General features: G+C 33.1%; 1 protein-coding gene across 1 annotated transcript; it reads left to right on the top strand.

The window, feature by feature from the left end:
- The first annotated feature begins 2,560 nt into the window (after nucleotides 1–2,560).
- LOC149059124 (uncharacterized) lies at nucleotides 2,561–7,557 on the top strand. The gene is made up of 4 exons (XM_089222817.1): nucleotides 2,561–3,875; nucleotides 3,923–4,852; nucleotides 7,001–7,270; nucleotides 7,352–7,557. The coding sequence occupies exons 1-4, from the start codon at nucleotides 2,561–2,563 to the stop codon at nucleotides 7,555–7,557; spliced, it is 2,721 nt and encodes a 906-aa protein (XP_089078943.1).
- The last annotated feature ends 8,558 nt before the right edge of the window (nucleotides 7,558–16,115 follow it).

The raw sequence follows: 16,115 nt of genomic DNA, 5'->3' as shown, positions 1-16,115 counted from the left end.
CAATAATTTTAGTGAAATTAATGTACGGATTTTTAAAGACATAGTACTTTCTAGAAATAAGGCATATAACGCCATTGCACTGGTTGATTTTATTTGTACTGGCCTAGAAGATTACTACTTAAGACACTTAAGGACTTTTGTTAATGGTAGAAATGACTCAGCTCGATTACTATTTGAAGATCAAATAAAAATAGCTATTTATATTAATAAAGATTCGATAGAAAAATTATCTAACAATACATTTAAAGTACCATCAGGGTCCGATTGTGGTCATTATGAAGTAGATGTCACTCATGGGTTTTTTACATGTTCCAAAGGAAATTTAGGAGCTTTTTGCAAGCATCAGGCAGCAGTATACCATTACTATAACGAAGCAATGCCTAATTTACCAGCTATTACTGTTGATTCTCGCTATATGCTAGCTAAATTAGCATTTGGAGAAAATGTACCTGAAATATCATTTTATAAGCCACTTCATATTGAAAAATCAAATAATCAGTTTAGTGAAGAAAAAATAGAAATTATTGAAAATAATGTATTATCATCTCCAATAACAAATACATTAGTCGAAACTGATGATTATCTGAATAATCATAATATTTATCAACAGTCTGATGAATGTGTTAACCAGATTCAAGAATTAATTGAAACAAATTTTGAAAAATTTAAAAGGAATACTTCAGGTTCAGTACTCACTAAATGTTTAGATCGTTTGAAGAAGGTTAAGTCAGTTGCTACTTGGGAATCATTTTTGAGTACTGCTGGTAGTACTATATCACTAAGGCATCGATCTCGTTCAACTATTCATGTGCAGCCTACCACAATAAGTAGAAGAAAGCCAGGTGTCACAAGAGGTAGTAAACGTTTATTAGTAGGGCGACCAGTGAAGACAGACAATAACAAAAGAAATGCAATAAAAAGAAAAATAAATTTAGCCGAAAATATTAGGAAGAATGTCCCAAATGCCAAAGGTCATTAACTACGATGACTAGTATCTAACTATTATTTAATTACTATTTTCATCAAATCTTATACCACATATTTTTTATTATTATGATGTACATATTATATAATTATATAATAATAATAATAATAATACCTAAATTTATTATTAAACATTCATAAATTTTCTCCAAAATATTATACCTAATTACATAGAATGTAAAATTGTGCTAACTTGAATTTTTCATTAATGTATTGTTATTTGGAGACCTAAGGTATTTTTTAAAAATATTGTATCCAACTATTAAATATATTATGTTATTAACTTCCAGTTAAATAACTATTACAATTTAAAATATACTTTAGCATTTAATATGACTTTATTATTATTTATTATTTATTATATAGGTAATAAAATGTCAACTACCTATGTTATTTGTATATTTCAATTTTAGAATTTCAATCTAACTTTATTGAATACTAAATGAACTTAGTGATACTTAAAACTGTGTTTCATAATTTTAGTATACGAATCCTGACAACCCCCAAAGCATATTTTGTTTCTTTCACATCAGAAGTGGGATACGACTCTTTGAGCGCAAGGAGTCGATCGTATCCACCGCGTCTATCGCAGTTCGCGTCGTCGTTTTCGCGAAGTGTCGAAAATTAACGTGTCGTGAAAATCGCGAAGTGCCGAAAAGTAACGCGTCGTGAAAATCCGTCTCACGTGCTCACGTGTTTTACGTGCCGCCGTGTGCCGAAGTTCGACCCTGCGATTTTGGAGGTTAAAGTCATATCGCAATCGTTACCGTGACCGTGAGCGCAGTCTTATCGCAGTCGTTACCGCGATCGTAAGCGCAGTCTTATCGCAATCGTTACCGCGACCGTGAGCGCAGTCTTATCTTTATCGCTACGCGACGTTATCGCTACGCGACGTTATCGCAACGCGACGATATCGATTTCGTGTGTCGACAGTGTTTACGATCGTCTGCACGATGACGGACGACCATACAGGACCGAAAGCTCCTTTGTACAACACATTGTTTGACGTGGTGCAGACGTTAACCGAAAGGCGCTCGAAAGTGCCTCCTCTGCGCAACAGCTGCCTTTACAAAATAACGTCCCCTCAGCTGCCGTCTCAGTGGACTACTGCATACTCCCGGATGTGGTAACGTCCATCTGGTCGTTCACCGGACACGAGTCGAGCAGCCAAGCAGAAAACTGGATTAGCTCTGTTGACGGGATGGCTCAAGTCAACCAGTAGCTTTGCGTCACCGTTTGCAATACGTCCGATCACATGTCTCACAAGCCGCACGGAGTTGGTACCTGTTGGAAGAATTCCGGGATTGGGACACATTCGTACAACGGTTCAAAACCACGTTCGTACGCACGTTGCGTAAGGCCGACCTGTGGCGTGAACTTGAAGCCCGAATTCAAGAGCCGAACGAACTCACCATCGACTATTTTTAAGCAAAACTCGGGTTGTGCCACTCGCTCGACTTGACGCGGTAATACGTCATCGAGGGACTGAGGTCGCAAGCCCTGACCGACTGGGTCCTACGGCCGTACTCACTGCAACCGCGACGACCTCCTATCGGACATTCGAGATTGGGAACGTATGCGTGCCAAGAGAAAGGAAAAGTTCGAGGCGCCCGGGCCGACGTTTTCCAAACCCCGTAAACCGAGGGCTACCACCGAACAGCCAAGTGCGAAATTGACTAGCGTCGTACCAGCCATTCTGCCGAAAACGACATCTGGTACGGTCGCTGGACCGTCGACGTCCGAGCCCGAATCGAAAACGGACGCGTCGAGAGACCGTCCGACGATCTGTTGTTATAACTGTCGTGGAACGGGACATATCAGTAAAGATTGCCCGAAACCAAGACGACCAATGAAGTGTTCTAACTACAGCTCCAATCAGCACACACGTGGCCGATGCCCGGAAACCGCTGAACGTTCTGAAGGCGCGTCCGCCGCCGATCACGCGTACCGTGTCGACGCAAATTCGAGCACGAGGCCGAAAAATCCGTTTTCCAAAACCGTGTTAGTTAACGGACATGCCGCGACCGACTTGATCGACTCGGGCAGCTCCGCGGTGTTGATACGTTCATCGATAGCCCGCAAGTGCGGTATCGACGTACGCGATGCCGTGTGTCCACTGTACACGGTAGGAAACACCGATCAACCCGGCGCAACGACAATCGGCGAAGGCTTCGCCGACGTCACCGTCGACGAGGTGCTAGGAGCGGACCACGTTCTGAAGGTGGTGCCTGACAATGCGATACCTGTTGACGTGTTGGTTGGTCGCACTTGGCTTAACCTCCCGCACGTAAATTACTCAAAACAAGCTGGTGAAATTGTTTTCGAATCGAACAGCTGCGTGTCGCTCGACGCACTCGCCGAGACGTATGTCGCCGGCGACGACAAAATCTACGTCGCGGAAACCAAACAGCAGCCGCCCACGAAGGAACCCATCACAGTCGACGACGTTGTGTTCGACACCAACGTGACGGAGGTCCAACCCGAATCGCTGATCGAGTTACTAAACGAATATCGCTACGCCTTCGCGAAAAATATTAAGGAGCTCGGCTGTACGAATGTAATTTCAATGGACATTACGGAAGTTCCTGATAGCGCTCAGGTTAATCTCAAGCCGTATCGAACGTCGCCCTCCGACCGCCGCTTGATCGGCGACACGATTCGAGATTGGAAGGAAGCAGGTATCGTGAGCGACTCGACCTCCCAGTACGCCAGCCCAGTGCTCCTCGTCAGCAAGTCGTCGGGTGAAAAACGACTATGTGTGGATTACCGATGCCTGAACCAACAAACCATGAACCAGCCGTACCCAATGCCCAACGTGGATTCGCAGCTCGGTGCACTGTCTCACGGCGTGATTTTTACCGTCCTGGATTTCATTGCCCATCAAAGTGCAAGTTCGGCGCCCGTGAACTCGACTATTTGGGCTTCCGCATTTCTGAAGGGACCGTAAAGCCGGGTCGCAAGGTGCGCGCGATCGCCGAGTTTCCACGTTCAACCGATGCTCACGAAGTCCGAAGCTTTTTGGGTCTAGCTGGCTACTTCAGGAGATTTATAGTGAGATACGCCCAGATCGCAGCCCCGCTCACGCAGTTGACTGGTAAGGACGTGCCATTCGACTGGTCTCAGGATCGGGAAGAAGCTTTTACCACCCTCCGGGAAGCTCTGTGTAATGAGCCCGTGGTCAGCATGTACGATCTTAACGCCGCTGTCACTCAAGTACACACGGATGCCAGCAGCCACGCGCTGTCCGGCATATTGTTACAAGGTGACACCGCGGCGACGTTACATATGGTATACGCGGTGAGTAAGAGGACGACTTCCGCCGAGTCAAAGTACCATTCGTCCCGCCTAGAATTATACGCGATCATTTGGACCCTCAACCGTCTACGTCAGTTTTTACTGGGTGTCAAGTTCGTTGTGTACACTGACTGTCAGGCTCTGGTCTACCTGAACCTACATAAGACAGTTAAGCCGCAAATAGCCCGCTGGTACGAGGTGCTCCACGAGTACGATTTTGAAATAAGATATCGTCCGGGAACACGCATGGCCCACGTCGACACCCTTTCTCGAGCCACCGACGACGAGACGGAGTCGAGATCCGTCGACGCAGAGCTGACTGAGCGACTCGAAGTGTGCGTCGCTCTGACTAAGGAAGAACGAGTTCGTTTTATGCAGCAAGCTGACGAACGATCGCGCAGGTTGATCGAACTCCTCGAAGTCAACGGTAAACTCACCAAGCAGGAGAAGAACGAGGTCGAAAATTACGAACTGTCCTCGGGTGTCTTATATCGCCGATATAAGGGATGCGCGTTGCTGGTGATACCGAAATCAATGAGAAAAGGGATTTTTATCGAAATTCACGACCACGGAGGTCATTTCGCCGTCGATAGAACCGTGGCACGAATCACCGCCGACTACTGGTCATCGATGTCGATGCGAACAATTATTTATTATAATGTATTCGTAATTGTTTTCGTGTTTTATAATCGCCGCACGCGATGCGCCTTTTGTATTATTATTTATTAATATTGAGCTTCGCCGTCGATGTCGACGCGAATTCGGATCGCTCGCGCCGCGAGTACTAACTTAGAATCGTGCGATAATTTTATTTATTTTGTAAATTTGAAATTTCAACTTTGTAAACGGCCCGAAGACGGACCGTGAGTTAGGAAGGCCGAATGTTAGCGATCTTTTTCTTTGTATACACGGGCAGCACTTATCGGTCGGCCAACCAGTCTGTCCCCGCCGCTGCACTTCGTGACTTCGTGTGCATCGTCCTGTTTCGCCGATACCGTAGAGCATGACGCATGTGCTCTCGGTCGAACCGCCGTTACTCGTCTCTTTTAAATATTATAGTTGTTTTACGCCCCGGCGTCGTTTGTTCTGAATACTAAATAAACCTAGTGATACTTTAAACCATGTTTCATCATTTTAGTATACGAATCCTGACAACCCCCAAAGCATATTTGGTTTCTTTCACTAGGTATCGATGCATAATGGTTTTTTACCGTCATACCAATTTAGAAGTTGAAGCAATCACTTATATTAGTGTTTAAAAATTCGTCGTTAATACGTTAGCATGTATCATTGTATATTGTATGGTATTATTTAATTAGATAATAGAATAAAGTTTAAATTTTCTAAAAGCGCGGTAAAACCAAACGACCAATCAGAAGGCTAAAATTATAAAAGGTGCCGAGACCGAACCCAGAATGCTAATATGCGACCCGGACGATCCTATAATTAAACATCTCATAGGTATTGGAAATATTGATTCTGATATAATATTATCATCTAAATGAAACAATGTAATTTCATATTTTTTATCCATTTAATATAGAAAAATAATATAAGCTTAAAAATTAAATTTCTTATTAAATTTTTCTCTTACTAAATATAATATAAAAAATAAAAATATCTGAATTGAAAATGTCTTACGCAATACCTTTAAAAGTACGTTTAAATAAACAGGGTTACAAATATAAATAAATTAAATTATCAGAATTGGAAATTAACAAAAAGTATGAAGTTACTGGTTTTGAAATTATTAACACTAATCAAAATGAAAAAAATCTCTGTAATACTGGATAATAAATATAAAATCTTTTTACCAAATAGATATTTAAGAATTATCTCTAACAATCAATTGATCAATTTTTTAATTTATCAAATATATACAATTATCTGATCTAAATATCAATGAAAAAAATAGAATAGCATCCTTTAAAAAAATAACTACAAAATATGGAGAAAGAGTTTCTGTTTTATTAAATAATAAACATATACTTATATTACCTTACAGATTTGTTAATACTATCTCTGAACAAGATATAGATAGATATAATGGTGAAATGTATACTCGTATAATATATAAAGGGAAAAAAGTTCTTGGCAATGGGAAATCAATCGATTTGATAGAATTTGAATAACTTATTAACATTTTTTCGCTAATAAATGAAATTAATTAAAATCATAAATGGTTCTATTCATTTAGAACATTATATACATAATGAAAATCTAAATATGTCTATTGGACTTTATGCTTTCTGGTTTGCCAGTTCTAATAATTTAATTAAAATTGAAAAATATTGACAAATTACAATTAACAATAACATAATTAATATCAATAATGGCCAATATACTAAAGAGCAACTAAATAAATTAATCAGTCCCTTAGTTATATCTTTTGTTGATAAAAAGGTTAAAATTAAATCCCCTTGTTACTATAATCTAGATGAAAACTTAAAAAAATATCTGGGTTTTAAAGATCTACATTTTATAAAGACAAGTAACAAAATAATGATTTACTATCCTACTCCAGATGAAAAATATATAAATATAGAGAAACAATGTGAATTTAGATTAGGTCGAAATGGTCAAATCCCGTTAGGTACAATATTTATAGGTGTATATTCATTAAGTGAAATTGAAAATGTATTTAATTCATTCGGAGCTAAATTTGTGGCTGATTTTCCTAAAATAAGTCTTGAATTAATTGAAGGTTTTATAAATATTACAGCCTTAATCGATCTATGTTTTGATGAATATTTATCAAATCGTTTAGGTTTTGATTACATTGGTGACTTTAAAAAACAGACGATTCCTATAAATAAAACATGGCCTAAAGGGAAAGGAACAGAATTTGGTATTGAGTATACAGCACCAGACATGGCTTACACAGAAATAGGATTAAAACATCCAACATTTTACACACAAAGATTCTTAAAAGATATAAATGGGATTGTTGAAACAAAAGATATCAAAACTGTAATAGAAAAGAAAAATTACAGTATTGATCAATTAAATAAATTACTACCATTTAATATAAAATTCCAACAAACAAATAACTATATAACAATTACATCTAAAGATTATTATTTATTGGATGAAAATCTAAGGCTTAGTTTAGGATTTGATGATAAATATGTCTATAATCATATTGGGTCGGATAGTATACATGGTCAATATTTTGTAAATAAACTTTTGGAAATACATTGCAATATAATTGAAAAATCCATTTCTAACCATAAAGCTGAACAATATTTGCATGAAGACGGTGATATATCTCATCTGTAATCAAATGTGATGTTGAAGGACAATATATAGCTAATGATTTAAAATATATTCCTCTGAATGTAAAACATTTTAAATATATTAAATTATTTATCTCTGATCAAGATGGCAATAAAATAAAAAATATTGAATTTGTTGCTTATTTAATCCTGAAATCATAACTTTAACGCGTGCCCGAAAAAGGGACACGTTATTATTTAAAATAATAAAGTTAATGTTTATATTTATTTCTAATTTTAACGCAGTCGTATAATTCGACCGCGTCAGTTTAAGTTTTAAATAGCTATAAATAGTTCTAAATAGTTTTGGATAAATACAAATGATAATAATATCATAGGCATTAGATGTCAAAAATTCATTTTTTAGAGTTTTTAAATGATTATAAAAAATATAGTAAAAGATAGATATAAAATAATCTAACGCGTCCCCGAAAAAGGGACGCGTTTTTAATTATAGTTATTATAAATAATCATATTTAAATGGAAACGTATTTAGCAAAAAATATGTTAGTTTATAGAAAAAGTTATAATTATTATACAAAAGTCAGTTAGTTAACAAAAGTTTTTGTTTACTAGCTTTAAAATTGTTACTGATAAATAATTATTTCAAATTTTTTTATGTTTAGATTGTTTAGCAAAGACTTTTATATGACTGAAATTCATAGCTTATGTTTTTAAGTGACAAATTGTGGACATTTTTATTTTTATATTTTTTAGTGACAAATGATTAACATTTTTAATTTTATATTTTCAATTGAAAACCTGAATTATTATTTTTTAGATTTCAGACGATAAAATGATTATAATAATTTTTGTTAAACACAAAAATGGTACTTACACATATCTCTCTATTCATCATTATTTCTTTATTTAGTTTACAAAAAATGTCCTTATAATATATAATTTTTTTTTTTTATTAAATGTATGTATATAATATCCACATTCAATATTTATTAATATTCACATAATTCACGAATAATTTATTTCTAAAAAAAATTAAGATACTATATATTAATAATAATTTAATCTTAATTATGGTGCAAACAAATTGTAAAAGCTGCTAAATAATTATCGGCTATCGCATTATCATTGTTATATTGTTATCACGGGCATTTCTTATCAAAGTTGTCGGGTCTTTAATAAAGACCTGACTGTCTGGGATATATAGACACAGCGAAATAGATTTGATGGTTTTCACATATTTTTAAGTGTAATGTCACGATAAGTGTTAAATTCTGAGTGGAACAGCTCCAAGTCCCCGGCACCCCCACTTCAAAGTTTTTAAATTCGAATTGGCCCATCTTTTTGTGCTTCGTTTGTGCTTTTTTGTGCTCTTCATACCGACGTTTGTGCTTTTGCCGTTACCGAGATATCGAACTTTCCAAGTGGGGGTAGATTTTTGGGGGTTAAGTTAGCAGATGAAAAAAATTTCAGAGTGGTGGGTATTTGTGGGTGAATAGGTTTGTGCTTGTAAGAGGCCGGGGGTCTCGCAGAATCGCTCGGACTAACTCCCGGCCCGCAGTGATATATTTAATTGCATATTTGATGATTTTTTACTTTATAATAGTCCTTGCTCTATTTATTAGGTATTCTAAGATTATTTGATCATTATACATTATATAGTAATGATTAATGATTAATAACTATATTAATAGAGATAAGTAAATTCAAAACAGAATATATTATTATTAGTGAAATTAAAATTAAGTATATTTGGAATAAAAATGATAGAGGCAATAAAATATTACTGTTAATATTGCAAATACCTACATGTGTTGGTAGTTTTCAAAGATACCTATTAGGAAAAAATATATTTGTATACCCATCGTTGTTCACTTAAATTAAAAACCATTTTTGATAGTTATAACTAGACTCGGATTTATTATATGCACTAAAACCTTAGAAATATGCATTTATGCTCATACTTTGTAGAAATAAATCTTTTAAAATTATGATATAATTTATGTAAAATAAATTAAATTATACATTATATCAGCGGTTCTCAAAGTGTGGTACGCGAAAGACTCCATGGTGGTACATGAAAGGCCGCATGCATTATATGATAGATTTTTAATGGTACTACAGATACAAATCACAAATACAAAATTAACACATTTGTCCCATAAAGTATTTAAAATTAATATTAAAAAAAAAAAAAAAAACAATATTACAATTTATATATAGGTATACCTAATTGATATTTTGACTTTTTTTAATTATTAACTATTATAACTTAAATATTTCAATACCTAATAATATACATTTATGGTTTTGTCTTGTAATATTTCCCCATATTTTATTATTATCTCCACGTAGATATACAGACCTAACATTGACATCTTATAGATTTGAAATGTTTTACATTTATCTACATTTATATAAATAACTTTATTATTATTAGTGTTGATTTGAATTTGGATTTTCCAATAATGTAAAATATAATCCATATTTTCAATATTTAAATAAAATGTTTAATAATAGAATTGAATTAATATAATATCTGTCTTTGTTATAGTATATACAGTAGATTCTCGTTATGTCGAATCTCAAGGGGAACAGAAAAAAGTTCGAGATATCGAAAACTTCGAGATATCGAGTTTTATTAAAAAATAAAAAATAATAGAAATGTATGTTGTATAAGAATAATAAATAATACGAATGCCTAAAATACATAAAAATGACTGAATAAATTATTCTGCATTTGAAAAATAAGCCCGTTTCATCGACATTAAAAATATCATTAGAAGAATAATCTGCTAAGACATCAGGAAGATTTTTAATCCAATTTGAACAACAATGTGTGTCTACTGAAGCTTTTTCTCCACAAATAGTTCGAAAAACTACATCGTGTCTTTTTTTCCAATTTGTAAGCCATCCACTACTAGCTTTAAAATTAGTGTGTCCTAATTTTTGTGCATATTCGTTTGCTTTTTCAAGTAAAATTGTTCCATTTAATGGTATGTTTTTATCTCGACACTGAGTAAACCATTTTAGCAAACATTCATCAATGTTCAAATAAGGAGTCATCCTCATTTTTTTCATATTTCCACAATTGAACTTCATTATTTTCTCTTTCTGTTTAATGATTGACGACAATGTATTTGGTGGAATATTGAATTCATTGGCGATTTCACATTTTTTACGGTCACCTTTTTCAACTAACTGTATTAAACGAACTTTATCCGAAATTGAAAGAACATTTAATTTACGCTTCTTTTCCATTTCACTACAAACGAATAAACGAACTACGAAAGACTACAAACGTGACAACCAACGTGCTAAATCACAATCGCTATACTGCACAATGTATGCAATGTACTGCACAATTCCTGTTTTAACCGTAATAAAAATATTATTTGTGAACTCGAGATAACGAAAAACGATTAATTTTATATCGAGTTATCGAGAGCAAAACACTATTAAGTGTAACAGTAGTTTCAAGGGGAATTTAAAGTAGTTCGAGATAACGAAAAATTTGAGATAGCGACGTTCGACATATTAAGAATCTACTGTAGTTAAACATAATATAGTATATAATATTATTTTTATTTTAGATTCTGAACGAAGTGATGAATGTATTGATTTTACAATGATGTGTGTTTTTTTTTTGTGTGTGTCTAGTATAACTAGTCGAAATAATGCTTCGATTTCAAACATTGAGGGTGGTTTCCGATGTAAAATTGAAGATCCTTGGTGCATTATAGAGGTCAAAAGTAAACATTTTCCAACAGTTTTCAAAAAAATCGAGAAAAACAAAAAAAAAAAGACAGAAAAACAGGAATTTTTACGCAAAATCAGTTTTCGACCAAATCGATTTTTTATATGGTTGTAATTCAAAAACTAATCACTGTAAATACTTGAAATTTTCACCAAATGTTTATGTTAGTGTTATCTATATACAGTTTAACTTTCAAAAATGTTTGACTTTTTTTGAGTTATTTATAGACCACTGAAATTTTCTATTTTTTTGAGAATTTTTTTTTGAAGTGTCTGTAAAAGAATGTTGGACTACCAAAAAAACTTGAAAATTTAATACACGTTCCTTATGAATTGTCCTTATTGTAGCTAAAAAAAATTAAAAATCGTAAGTCACAATTTTTTTTAATAAGCGTTTACAGTTCAAAATTTTACGAAATCTGTCGAAAACGCGAAAATTTGCAAGTAATTTTTAAGTTGAAAAATCATAAAATTTTTTGCGTTTATAACTAAGGATTAAAAATACAAAACTAAGTTTTCCATAAGTTTTCCTTCAAGTAGCTATAGAGAAAACTCGAAGCATCATTATAGGAAAAATTTTAAGTGCGTTTGAATTTTACATTTTTACGGAATAGCGTTAACGATAACGATTTATCCTCAAACAATTTTAAACATTTGTTATTATTCAAAAATTATAAGTCATAGATATTTGAAAAATTTTACCAGGTATTTAGATTGGCATTTTCTGAAAATTTTTAAGTGTCGATAAAATTTTTATGAACCAGTCAAGTATAAACGTTCTGATGGGAAAAATTTCAATCGATCTTATGAAATATTAAAACCACACAAATGGACAAATGTTGTAAATGAACATTTCTATGAACAGACAAAATTGTCATGTTACGTAGCATTTAAATATGCAAAAATAAATACAGAGTCAACTTGGAAAGTTCGATATCTCGGTAACGACGAAACCACAAACGTCGGTATGAAGAGCACAAACAAGCACAAAAGAATTGACCAATTTGAATTTAAAAACTTTGAAGTGGGGGTGCTGAGCATTTTCCCGGCACCCCCACTTGGAAAGTTCGATATATTGGTAACGACGAAAGCACAAACGTCGGTATGAAGATCACAAACAAGCACAAACTAAGCACAAAAGAATGGGCCAATTCGAATTTAAAAACTTTGAGGTGGGAGTGCCGGGGACATGGAGCCGAGTGGAAAGATGAATGTGTTGATTTTACAATGATGTGTTTTTTTTTTGTGTGTCTGTGTACACAACAAGTTATCGAAATAATACTTCGATTTTAAACTTCAGTAGCTTTCCCAATTGAAAAGTTTATATTTTTTGGTGCATTGAGGAGGTCAAATTTAATTCCTAGTAGTTTTCAAAAGTACAAGGAAAACAGAAAAAATTAAGTTCTAATTTCGATCTTTTTGGTTCTTTTTTTTTTATAAATAAAAAAAGGGTAAAAAAACTTAAAAAGCTAACTTAAACTAAAAAAGCTTCAAAATGTAGTACAAAGATCCTAATATATGTATTGTTACAATGACACTTAAAAATATTAAAAATAATAAGTTACAATTTTATAATACAAGGTTCCCCATAAGTTTACATAATAGTAGTTGGAAAATATTAAAATACATATTATGAACGTTTTTTTTTATAACCATTTAAAGTTCAAATTTTGATAAAATTTATTTAATTGAAGATTTATAAATTTTTTATTTATTAAAGATGTATGAAACGTTTAAAATGTATAACTAAGGATTGAACGTTTAATACAAAGTAATTAATTCTGCTTCAAGAGTTATTTAAAAATTGTACAAACAGAAAAACAATTTTAGTTATAATTATAATTTAAAAATATTATTGGAGTTTACTAATTTCTAGACTATACTTTATATTGTAATATTAATAGTTAATGTCGTTACTGACTTATATTATTATTCATATCTTATAATAAATTATATATAATATCTACTTAATAAAATAGTAAAGAGTTTTTGGGTAGCCAGTTTTATTTTTGTTGGCATTTGTAAAAAAAAACTAATATAAATCAAAAATTTCAACTGTCTATAAATTGAAATTTCAATCGTAAATAGATAACGCAGATATAAACATTTGGTGAAAATTGCAAGTATTTACAATGGTTCGTATTTGAGTTACAGTAAAATAAAAAAATCAATAAGTCGAAAACTGATTATGCATGAAAATTCACGTTTTATCGTTACTTTTTTAGCATTTTTACAGAAGCTTTTGAAAACTACTTTTTTTACTTTCGACCACCCAAATACTTACCAACTAGATCAATTTCCCTTTTCAAAGAGTTAATGATGTCAAAAATCAAAGCATTATTTCTACTCCAAAACGAGATGGCAGAGCTAATGTAACATGTAAAATCAATACATTTCTCAATACGTTCAAAATTAAAAAATAAAGATAATCAATAATCATATTATTAAATAGATGGCAAAAAATCGATTTATTTCGGATCTTGTATTATGAAAATTGAAAATTTTTAACCAATCCTAACACATTCATTTATTGACAAAAAAAAAATTAAAATTGTAAAAAAAATATAAAAGCCTGAAAATTATTGAGTACTTATGGAAAAATAATAATTTTAGTAATGGTTCATTTATTGACACCATAAAACAAAAAGTATAATTATTTTCAAAGATAGGTTGGCCGACTAGGTTAACTGTTTAGGGTTTTTGCATTCAATTTTCTGATTTTCTAAAACCAAAAAGCTGTTAGTTATAATCAATTATAATTCAATATTAACCTTTAACTACGTATTTGTAATGTTTAATTCTATCTCTATGCATGGCCAAATAGTAGACATATAAGTATGAATATGTTATAACTAAGAACTCTATTTTTCTACCCTAATTATTATGTTTCGAAATTTATATTCTACCAAATTCTTGAATATTCGTTGCAAAACTTTCAAATAAATCACTTGATTTTCCACTTTAATCATAACATTTTATGAATATTTTTTAATTAATATATTGTACACTTATTAATTGTTATCGGGTATTCTCTGTCAATTATAGAGCAACGTAAGTTGATTTAAATTTATATAATTATTTAATTTTACACGATTTATAATATGCATCTTAAATATATTTAAATTTAACCTTATGTTTACATAATATTCAACATAATTTATATAAGAAGTGTGATTTTATTTTTTAATTATCTGCATTCAATTTCCCGATGTTTAAAAAAAAAAAAAAAACTGTTAGTTATAGGTAATCATAGACATATAAAACAACTAGATAGCCGACTACAGGATAATATTGAAGTCAGCCGCCATATGCCAACAGGGCAATGTTTACAAAATCGCATGGTTGATAAGAATATTTATTAATGATAACAAAATTAATATAAATATTTGTACTGTAGTATATTATGTACTTATTACTACTTTATGTAATTTAATTTGTAGTTGAGATTTTGACTATAGAATATGAAAAGAAATTCGTTTTTTCAATATTTGAATTATTATTTATTATCACTTATCAATTTAGTGTAGCGTCCCAGCATACAGGAGGACAAACGACTGGTGTTGAGGTAGATGGATTGAGTGTAATAAGTATAACAACTTAATTTGTGATTAATTTATTAGATATTTATTTGATTACTATGTAAATAAAACACTTTTTACTGCACAACTGATTTAATTGTAAAATATTCTAAGTCCGAATAATTAAATTGGACTGGTGTCTGGCGTGAAGGTGCTTGCTCTGACTCTGGTGGCTCACGTCTGAATTGGGTCTAATCGGGGCTCTCCTATATAGTCCAGATAGTCCTACTCCCTGCGTTTTCTCTCCTATCGATAAGATACGTATGATGTGTCCATGGTCGAGTCGTGCAAAAGCGTACGCGTGTATTATTCTAATATCGCAGCTTCCCACGCCCATGCGACCGGTCGGTCCACGTCCTGGTTATTCGCGATACGTAATTTCATTAACCCGACGACATTAATCATATCTCTAGATACGCCTGTCAATACTACGATTTTATATTTAATATTTTGTATATATAATTCCAACTATGGTGATATTTTGGAAAGGCTAGGAGTTTGGCCTTCGATATAGCTATTGAGGTCCTACACAATAGAATTGGTTGGCGAAATCATACGCCCCAGAGTCACTTATATATATCTACGTCTATATGCGTGTTTAGATGTCTCAGCGGGACGTCAGTACATAGCAATAGGTATCTTATCTATTGAGTTTTTATGTAAACATTGCCCTGTTGGCATATGGCGGCCCGACTTCAACGTTCTTATGGGAATGTAATTCACAGTCGCCTATCTAGTTGTTTTATATGTCTATTGTTATAATCTATTATAATTAAATATTTCGTGGCTTGGTGAGGCACGGTCGTACGCTCAATCTGTGGAAACGTACTGAGTGTACGTACTGGCCGAAGTTGCAAGCTCCCGGATGGGTGATCTATCGGTAATTTTAGAAACATATCCTTGTCACACATACACAAACACGTGTTACAACCCTACCCACTTAAAAAACCTATAAACTCAATACACAAAATAAATCCCTACCTTACCACCTCACACCCAATGACCTATGTATAGCTAATGACCTTAGTCACCGGGCTTTATATCAATTAAAAAAAAAAATTAAATATTAACCTTAAACTACGTTTTTATAACGTTTAATTCTATGCACGGCTTGATACTTTACATATCGACTGGTATATAAGAAAAAAGGGGCCAAGCGGTATTTTTACAACTTTTCAGGAGTGCAAAAACAAAACTTTCATGTGTTCTCAACTTTGGCGTTGGGACTTTGATGTTTAATTAAGCTCCAGGAATGAGGTTGTTTCAT

The sequence above is a fragment of the Diuraphis noxia genome, unplaced genomic scaffold, assembly GCF_037042655.1.
Source record: "Diuraphis noxia isolate RWA-SAM2 unplaced genomic scaffold, SU_Dnox_SAM2 contig0001, whole genome shotgun sequence".
Classification (NCBI taxonomy): domain Eukaryota; kingdom Metazoa; phylum Arthropoda; class Insecta; order Hemiptera; family Aphididae; genus Diuraphis; species Diuraphis noxia.
This window is presented reverse-complemented; position numbering and strand designations above follow the sequence as displayed.